Source organism: Triticum dicoccoides, chromosome 6B (genome assembly GCF_002162155.2).
Source record: "Triticum dicoccoides isolate Atlit2015 ecotype Zavitan chromosome 6B, WEW_v2.0, whole genome shotgun sequence".
Taxonomy (NCBI): Eukaryota; Viridiplantae; Streptophyta; class Magnoliopsida; order Poales; family Poaceae; genus Triticum; species Triticum dicoccoides.
The window spans coordinates 93,790,888-93,801,136 of NC_041391.1; the positions used below are offsets into that span (position 1 = coordinate 93,790,888).

Below are 10,249 nucleotides of genomic sequence, written 5' to 3' on the forward strand. Positions count from 1 at the left end.
ACGGGGTGATCACGGCTTATTACAGCACACGCAGGACATGCGTGACTTTTCCTCGTATCGTTTCACAGCAGCGCAATGCCGCTCTCCACCGAATCATAAAAGCCGCCGGGCCAAACGCCCGTTTGACTAGTACCACTCCGCGGGAAGGGGATCCAATCCCGTCGTCACCCGCCCCTCTCTCTCGCTCGTGGCGCCGAACGGGCCCGAAAACAGCCCCGTGACGGCACCGTTGACAGCGGACCGGGCGCACCACGCAACGTCGGGTCCTCGTGGACCTGACCAGGGACGCGCGATGCGGGTCGACGCGGCGCACGTGGACCAGGCGTACGCGCAGGCGGGGCGAGTCAGGGTGCTGGTGGCCCCGCCGCTGACCGCGCGATTAGTTAGCGTCAATGGGCGTCCTTCATTCCCGCTCAGATTAGCGCCGAAAAGAGAGAGCGGCAAACGCCTGCAATTAGTTGACGCTCTGTTTCCCCGCGCTCCAGAGTTGGAGTTTCCGTGGACTCGGCGTACCACTGCCCACGATGAACATCCGTGGGCTATCCAGGATTAGATCGTGTCCATGTGCAGATATGAAAGCGAGTTTTTTTTATGCGTAACATATGAAAGCGAGTTTTCTTGCTATTTTTTTTAGCAACTTATAGTTTCTCTTTTGCTGAATTTGCGCGATGTGCATTCGTGTTTCATTTCGATGCCAGGGAAACTTTCGGCGTGTTATTGACTGTATATACATGCTAAACTGGAGAGAAATGTCTAGTACTACATGAAACGGCAGTTGATCGACATATGCATCATTGTAGCCCGTGACGGCGCGCATTGCCTCTCCAGGTTGGACCGGGGCGTAAATGCTAGAGCCAGTTAGATGAAGGGGTACTTGGTGGATCTGGTGGTCAGCAAGACCTTCGAGTTGCAACTAGAGATGCAAAAATTGGCCCTACAATGCTTTTGGGTTGAATTTTCCGATGATGCAAGCAGATGTTAAAAGGCCCGCTAGATAACCCAACAAACTTATGACAATCACTAGAAAAAATATTATGATGATCCCAACCTGAATGTAATGTATAACTCGAGAGAATCAAGATTCCACGTGCGCGAGAAGAGGTATTCCACGGAGTACTTCTCATGGCAACTTGGTTCCCACCGGACATTCGCTCACAACCAAACAGGCCCGCCACGTGAAAATAGGAAGGCTAAACATAGGTGAAAAGGAGTAAACCGCTACGAAGCCAACGATCTTCATAATCTTTCATGTAGTGCAGTTAATAAGCATCGAGCACATTGACGGGCTAGAACCACCCAAATTCTATTGTGCATCAGGTGGTCACTGTTTTTTCGCTTCATGGGGCCTAACGGGGCGTGATCTTTTTGCACTAAACCGTTATCAACAAACCAGTATGTTCATTTTTTTTGCGGGTCAGTATGTTTATATAACCCAATTAACTTATGAACAAACGCTAGAAAACTAACTAAAAAGAGCAGTGTAATGTACCACAAACTCAATTGTGATCACCAAAACTTGGTGACAGAATCACATAACGTACAACCAAGACGCCAAAACCCATAATTTATTTCAAGCACGGCAAAATATGGTCGATGAGAAAACCTATGGCTGGCCTGGCAGGCCAGACCGGAGGCATCATACTAACATCCCTTGCGTCAGTGTTGCAACGAATAAAACCATGGTGTATGGTTCATCCTCCTGGGCCATACACCGTGGCTCATGGCGTTTTTCCCTGGCCCAAATGCCGTGATCCATGGTGTTTCATTCCAGACATGGACACCAATGCCAAGCAGCCAAAAAAAAATCCAGGTCCCCATAGACCGTGGCGTTTCCCGTGACAACACAAAACGCTAGGGATGTTGGCATGATAAAAAAAAGTCAAATCCGAATTATTTTCTTCAGATGGGTCAAACCATGCTAATACGTGCGTTTAAGGTGAAAAGGCAGTATTTTCATCCGCTCAAGACACTCGGATAATTGGTTTGGTGCATTGTGCCAAATATGGGCTACTAATTGGTTGGTTACCAAGTTGTCTTCCCTATCTCATATAAAATTGTCAATATTTACCAAGTCTTGGTATTACCAATATTTGGCTAGCCAAATACTCCCCCGTCCCAAAATTCCTGTCTTAGATTTTAGTTTTGTTTAAATACGGATATATCAAGTCACTTTTTAGTATTAGATACATCAGTATTTAGGCAAATTTAAGACAAGAATTTTGCGACGGAGGGAGTACAAGGCATTCTACGCTTTTGGCGACGCACCCCAACCGCCTCCTCCTCCTCCTCCAAAACAAATCTAGGGTTTGTGCCTCTCGCCGGCGCCGCCGCAGGTCCGCCTCGTCTCCAGTGGCCTTAGGGACATGGGGGCACGGTGGATCTTGGAAAGGACCGGCGGGAGGGCTTCGTTGTTAGTTCTTTCTTCAAGTTTTGTTAGGGTTTGTGTCCTGCTCAGGAAGACGAGACGACGGCGGCTCCCTGAAGATGGAATAAAGGTCTCCCCGCCTAGCCCCCGTTCCGATGGTGCGTCTAGCATCGTTGGTAGGTGTGTGGAGGTGTGTCTCCGGCGGATCTATCCTCGATGGATTTGCTCGGATCTGGTTGTTGTTCGTCTATGTTCGCGTGCCTTCGGGTTGGATCCTTTCGATCTACGTTATTCTTCATCGGCGACGGTTGCTGTTCTGGTGCGCTGGTCCTATGGGGCCTTAGCACGACGACTTTCCGACTGTCTACTACAACAAGTTGTGCCCGACTCCGACGAGGGAGCGGCGATGACGGCGGCGCGCCTTCGGCTCGCTTCAGTGCTTGTAGTCGTCGCTAGGTGATCTACGGATCTGGATGTAATTTTTATTATTTCTGGTGTTCGTTGTACTGCCATAATTGAAGAAGAATAGATCGGAAGTTTTCTTGCAAAAAAAAGAGTACAAGGCATTCTCTTGCCAATCGCCATGCGTAGAACCCTGCCGGAAAAAAAGAAACCTGCAGTCACGGCGGATCCGTTTCCGCGTCGCCGGAATACGCCCCGCCGAGCTTCTGCAGGAGCGAAGTGTCGTCCACATGAAGGCCGCTCATCCATGAACCATGTTATATCGTGATCATGGGCCGCAGCATGCGCATGATATGCGTGAGCGTGACTCTCATTTCACAGCAACGCGAGGCCAAATTTCGTGTTTTGACCCTTTTTGGAAACAAAATCGAGATCTGACCCCAGTTCGGAAAAAATTCGGGATCTAACCCTTTTGCCTACCGCCAGAGGGCCTGGCGGTAGGATTGCGTGTCCTACCGCCATAGCCTACGGCGGTAGGCACTTTGACGGCAACTGACGGCCGTTGGCAGCCGCTGATGTGGAAAGGGGCCTACCGCCATCCCCTACGGCGGTAGGTTACTGGAGCCTACCACCATACCCTCTGGCGGTAGGGTCCTGTGTTCTGGATAAGGTGGGGAGGGGCTGGTTTGTGGGCCCCACCACCACTCTTCTTCCACACTCATCTTCTTCCCCGTGCTCAGCTCCTCTTCCCCCTCTCTCTCCCTCACAAACCCCCCTAGATCCACTCCATTTGCTTGGGATTTCATTAGTGGATCCGGAGCATTTTCATCACCCAAGGTACCTCCCTCATTCCCCCTTCTTTTGATTGGTTGAGATCTTTGTTTTGTGTTGATTTGGTCAATTTATTGCAAACCCTAGGTGTTGATGTTGTTGTGTGCATTTATGATGCATTTATGGCTAGGGTTGTGGTTATGTTAGGGGTTGGTGTTAGGGTTAGGGTTAGGGGTGTTAGGGACTTAACATCTTTATTTGTTGTAGGGCATGGCTTCATCCGGTTCCATGACAAGGCCACCGTGTGCTCACCATGAAGACATGCCACACAAGTGGAAGGACGCATCTTTGGACAAGGTGAAGGACAAGGATGTGAAGATTCCGCCATCTTGGTGTGGAGATGTTTGCAAGGTGAAGGAGTCCACCGACCGAAAAAAGTCATGGACCGAAGGAAGGAGATATTTTGTTTGCCCCAATTATGCTTACAATGGTGCGCTTCCAACTAACGCCTATGACCTTCCACCGGTATGCTAGAGAAGTAACATGTTACTCTCAAATGTGTGTCATCACTAACATCCGTTTTATATGCAGTCACCGCCTCCTCTATACAAGTACTTCAGCTGGATAGATCATGAAGTGCCAAAAGATATCCAAAAGGACCAATTAGAAGATTGTTTTAGGCGCCAACAGCTGTTCGAAGAAAGGTTTCAAAGAGGCTTGGAGGAAGAGCGTCGTCAAAAAGAGAGGATGGAGCGTAGGCAACGCGAGGAGGAGAGGGCACGCCAAGCGAAGCTTGCTCGTGAGGAGGAGAGGGCAAGAAAGCTTGCAAGAGCTCGCAAGGCACAAGAGGAGGATAAGGCACGTGACAGGAAGGGGAAATGGCCCCGTATGACTCAGTAAAGCCTTCGCCTTCGGTGGACTCGTCATGTAACCGGATGAAGCCATGCCAAATTTATCATGAACTATGTAGTACTAAGGCAAAAAGCCATGTGTCGTCAACTTGTCGTGAATGAATTTGCCATTTGTATTGAATTTGGTGTGAAGATGTTTGCAATGTGTTGTTAATGAATTTAGTTTGTTAGTGTATTCTGGGATTTGTCATGATTCTTATTGAAAAACTATTGTGCTGTGAAGAAAAGTGGGATATAACAGAACAGAGTGCTCTGTTTTCGGAGTTAGAACCCTACCGCCACAGGCCATGGCGGTAGGTTGCTGGACCCTACCGCCAGGCTGCATGGCGGTAGGGGGGCCAAAGTTTCTGTGACGAAGAAACCAAAACCTCTGGCGGTAGGACCAGGCCCTACCGCCACAGGCCATGGCGGCAGGGTGCTGGACCCTACCGCCAGGTGCCATGGCGGAGGGGGGGCAAAGTTTCTGTGACGAGAAACGCCAGCGCCCTGGTTATGGCCTGTGGCGGTAGGGTCTGGTCCCTCCTCTCCCCTGTTTTGCCCCATATGTGTCGAATGTTAGCATAATATACCCAATTCTATCAAATATTAGAATGATCATCTCACAAGCACATACATAACTCAACTCAACATAGTTCATTACATTCACGAATAACAAATGTTCAAACTTATTAAAACATGACCCGGTTCGGATGACATCGTTTGAAACTAATAACTCATGCTCAACGGCACATTTTCTAAACAGGTAACATATCTCTCATACTTATCAGACGTTCAATTTGATCGTCACGCTCTTGATTACGCTTCAGTTGAAAGTCTGTGGATCCTACCCAATGACCCAACACACCATTCGTTTCACGGAACCAAGCCCATGCAGCACGGCGAGCGGGATTCTCTGACACGTCTTGTTTGATTGCCCATCCTATGACCTGCCCGGGTTTCCTCAAATCCATCTCACGGAATTCTTCTTTGCTTGCAGTGAACGCAATCTCAACTGCTAAAGCGTGTCTGCAAGCATATTCCTGGTCTTGCAGCTGATCAAGCATCCTCTCTTTCTCCTTCACAAGCTTTCGGAATGCTTTTTTCTCCTTAGCATCAGAAGGTTCCTCGATAAAGTGATACTTGCTGAAATCCTTCATGACCGCATTTGCCTCATCACAACTCTTCAACCATGCTTCACATTCCTTCTTCAAGCAACGGTGTCGCTCCGCCATGATCTTCTCACACGCTATGTTCATAGTCATGGATCGGCTGTCCATCCTGCATGAATATACGGGTTTAAGATGACATAAATAAAAAAAATAAAATAAATTAAGTAGAGTACAACACTCGGTTACTTGATATGACATACAACACCAAGTTCTTAATGAGTTCAAATGTTAAGGGTACAAGTCATACTAGTTCAAACGACGACCAAGCATAGGGTACATGTCATTACAGTCCAAATGACAAAGATTACATAGCCTCATGCAATACTATGCGGTGTACGGTCCCGGGTTGCAACAAATAACAACATTTCTTTCTTTGACCCATGCCCAACGAGATGCACGGTTCTCATCCGACGAGAATGGTTGGCGAACTAACCAATCAATGACCTGGCCATGATTGCCCATGTCTATCTCAGCATATTCTGCCGTTGTCGCACATAATGTAATTTGCATTGCAAGATCACGCCTACAATTTTTTTCCGCCGTCTTGAGCTTCTTCATCAGCCTCTCCTTTTTTGTTAAAATTTTCGGAACGGTCTTTATTGAAATAATTATATGAAAAGGCCCTACACTCCGCATTCAACGCATCAATGGCTTCGATCCACAAGTTCATCTTTTCCTCAATCAATTCGCGTTCACGGTTCGCCGCCGCCTCAACAGAAGTTTCAAAGAAAACGAACGGTGCCATCCTACAATTCAAAAAGTTGCTATTAAAGTAAGTTAGCTTTAATTGCTTTCTTAAGCATAACCTAATCCCCATTATGTACATTAAGATTAGCACTAGATCTAGGCACACAAACTTTTCTACAAGCAATTCTAAGCACATCATACATAAGGAAATCACAAACATAAACCTAAATGGATCATAGTAATTGATTTGACCACACCAAAATGATGAGCTAGGGTTTGCAATCAAATGAGCAAATGCAAAGTAAACAAAGATATCAACCAATCAAAATAAGGGGAAATGAGAGAGCCACCTTGAGTGATGAAAATGGTAAGAATCCACCGGAGAAATCTCAAACAAATGAGAGAGATTTGGGAGGCTCTTGTGCTTCAAAGAAAGAGGGGGGGGAGAGTTGAGCTCGGTGGAGAGGTGATGTGGGCTGAATGAGTGGTTGAGGAGGGGGGGGGGAATATCCAGCCCCTCCCCACCTTATCCAGAACACAGGACCCTACCGCTAGAGGGTATGGCGGTAGGCTCCAGTAACCTACCACCGTATGAGATGGCGGTAGGCCCCTTTCCACGTTAGCGGCTGCCAACGGCCATCAGTCGCCGTCAAAGTGCCTACCGCCGTAGGCTACGGCGGTAGGGCACGCAATCCTACCGTCAGGCCCTCTGGTGGTAGGCAAAAGGGTCAGATCCCGAAATTTTTCCGAACTGGGATCAGATTCCGATTTTGTTTCCAAAAAGGGTCAAAACACAAAATTCGGCCGCAACGCGATGCCATGCACGGTCCGCCTCCTCGCGCGCTCTGCTCTCCACCGAATCGTCGAAAGCGGCCGGGGCCAAACGCCGATGAACTGAAGCGCGCGGGCGGTGCCGTTTGACTCCGCGGGAAGTGGATCCAACCCAATCCAATCCCGTCGTCACCCGCCCCCGCCTGTCTCTGGTGGCGCCAAACGGGCCCGAAAACGCCCCGTGACGGCACCCCCACGCGCCGCTTGACAGCGGACGGGGTCAAACGTAACCGGCGCACCACGCAACGCCGGGTCCTCGTGGACCTGACCAGGGTCGCACGGTGCGGGGCGTCGCGGCGCACGTGGACCAGGCGAACGCACGCACGCACGCATGCGCAGAGGGTGGCCCAGCCGACCCCGCGATTAGTTTAGCGTCAATGGGCGTCCTTCCCGCTCTTTTAGCCTCGCCCGAAAACAGAAAGCGGCAATTAGCGCTCCCATTTTTCGCTCCCCTCACGCTTGAGAGCTTCCGTGGACTCGGCGTGCCATATGCAAAAAAAATTGTTTGGATGTATTATAAAAATTCATCGGACGTAAACAACATCTAAAACATGATAAAAATTTACACCGTGATTTCGAGACAACCGAACGACCACTGCTGCTGCCAGAACGAACAACCGTTTGCGTCGCTGTCGCCGCTCCCCTATCGAAGCCGTTTTGAGTTTTGTCCTCCTAAGTACCAATGCCTTGGAGCCGCAGTCATCGCCACCCTTGCACGGAAGGTGTATATGGTGGAGCCTAAAATCTAAAAAGCGGCCGGCCACCAACTAACAGAAACGGGCGGCCGGTCTCTCATGTGTGATTTTTTTGTCAGCTAGTGGATATTATTGTTAGCATTAGATGCGTACAGACTAGTCTGACAACAGATTCACGCACATTTATTTTAGCGTCTTAAATTTTTAAAAAGTCATATCTTTTAAACGACATGTCGGAATTCAGATCCGTTTTCACCGTTGGATTCATCGCGGCGAGATCTTCGAAACTAGATCCCGCATGGATATGTTTCGATGAAATTTTTTTGATGCCAATTTTGGTGCTATATGGTGCAATTAAAATACTGCATTGTGCAACTTTAGTACTACATCGTGCAATTTTTTTCCAAAACTAATGTTTGGAGCTGCGCCTTCGTATGAGGTTACAACCTAGCAACCACGACAACTTTTGATGTGCGACTAGTCTATTGCCTCAACGAAAGTCGATGTGCAACCTCCTCTTGTAATGTAGTCTAGTCGCACACACATTGATATTTAGTTGGCTTGTAATGTAGTCTAGTTGCACATACATTGATATTTAGTTGGCTTGTAATGTAGTCTAGTTGCACACACATTGATGTTTAGTTGGCAGGAAAACTAATTGCACACGCATATGCTTAGTTGGCTTATAATTTAGTCTAGTTGCACACACACTGATGTTTAGTTGGCAGGACACTAGTTGCACACACATATGCTCAGTTGGCGTGGCAATTTAGTCTAGTTGCACACACATTGATGTTTAGTTGACAGGACTTTTTTGGCACACACATAAGCTCAGTTGGCGCGGCAATCTAGTCTAGTTGCACACACATTGATGTTTAGTTGGCAGGACTTTTTTGGCACACACACATATGCTCAGTTGGCGCGGCAATCTAGTCTAGTTGCACACACATTGATGTTTAGTTGGCAGGACTTTTTTGGCACACACACATATGCTCAGTTGGCGCGGCAATCTAGTCTAGTTGCACACACATTGATGTTTAGTTGGCAGGAAGACTAGTTCGTCGAAACATCCCCATGCGGGATATAGTTTTGAAGAGCACGTCGCGAGGATTCCAGCGGTGAAAACGGATCTTAATTCCGACGCGCGGTTTGGAAGATATAGCTTTTTGAAAATTTGAAAACCGAAACAAATGCATATGTGATCTGTTTTTTCCAACTGATTGTGACCGGTGTGAATGTATTAAATACTAAAAGATACATGCGCTAGCGGACAAAAATTACACACATGCATGTCTATTTTAGGCCAGCCGCTCGCGCATGTATGGCTGGCCGCTCCATCGCGCTAGTGGGCAGCCGGCCGCTCACTAGACGCTCCCATGGTGGAGTTGGTCACATGAAGGAGTACCCGCGAAGTTGGTGCCCACTCAGACATTCAAGTCGCAACCGGAGAGGCAAAACGGGCCCTATGATGCTTCCAGGCTGGAATTTTCAGCTATCCAAGCAGGTGTTACAATGCCGGCCAGAAAACCTAATGAACATATGACAATCACTAGAAACGAGATTTTCTACGATCCACATCTGAATGTATCAATCCAACGGTCAGGATTGCCCTGTGGTGCAAGGGGCGCCATTAGCATAGCGTTGACCTTTATGATTTATGTAGCTTTAACTTGTTTTTTCACAAAGTTTTCAGGGTAACTTGGTTTTCATCAGATACTCTGATGTAGCCAAACACGTCTGCCACGTGAAAATGGCTTGAAAGGCTAAATATAGGTGCAAGGGAGTAACTCACTACGAAACAAAAGATTCTCACAATCTTTCATGTAGTGCAATCAATAAACATCAAGCACAATGATGGAGTAGAAAATACCCAAAATCTATTTGTGCAGAGGGAGGTTCTGTCCAGACGTCGCATTGTTTTTCTACTTCACAGGCCTAGCAGTGCGCGGAACAATTTTTTCACCAAACTGTCATCAACAAACCAATGTGTTTATATACTACAGTATGAAACAATGAACTCATGAACAAACACTAAAAAACCAACTTTAAAAATCAGTGGAATGTACCACAAACTCAAACGTGATAACCAAACCTTAGTGATAGAATCGCATGATGTGCAACAACCAAGATGCCAAACCCCAGAATTCACTGCGTGCACGGGCGGTCCATGAGAGAACCCACGGCTGACCTGGCAGGCCAGAGGGTATCACGAACGAACGCGCGAGCGATTTAATTTCTGACAGCGGACGACGCCACACACCACCACAAACCCAACCCAACTCCCAAATCCACCACCACACACTGCCCTCCCTCCCCCCACCCCCACCCCACTCCTCCCCGCCGCCGCCGCCGATCCGCGGCCGCCGCCCCGCTCCGATCCGCCCCGCGCCGCACGGATCGCCGCGCCATGGACCAGGTGAGCCCGCCCGGACCGTCCGA

General features: G+C 48.3%; 1 protein-coding gene across 1 annotated transcript in view; it reads left to right on the plus strand.

Moving 5' to 3' along the window:
- Nucleotides 1-10,169: 10,169 nt before the first annotated feature.
- LOC119322946 (cyclin-dependent kinase A-2) overlaps nucleotides 10,170-10,249 on the plus strand; it is a 3,635-nt gene continuing 3,555 nt past the window's right edge. Inside the window, exon 1 of the mRNA XM_037596491.1 lies at nucleotides 10,170-10,226. Coding sequence (XP_037452388.1) covers nucleotides 10,218-10,226 — 9 coding nt within the window. The 5' untranslated portion in view covers nucleotides 10,170-10,217. The remainder of the gene's footprint in view (nucleotides 10,227-10,249) is intronic.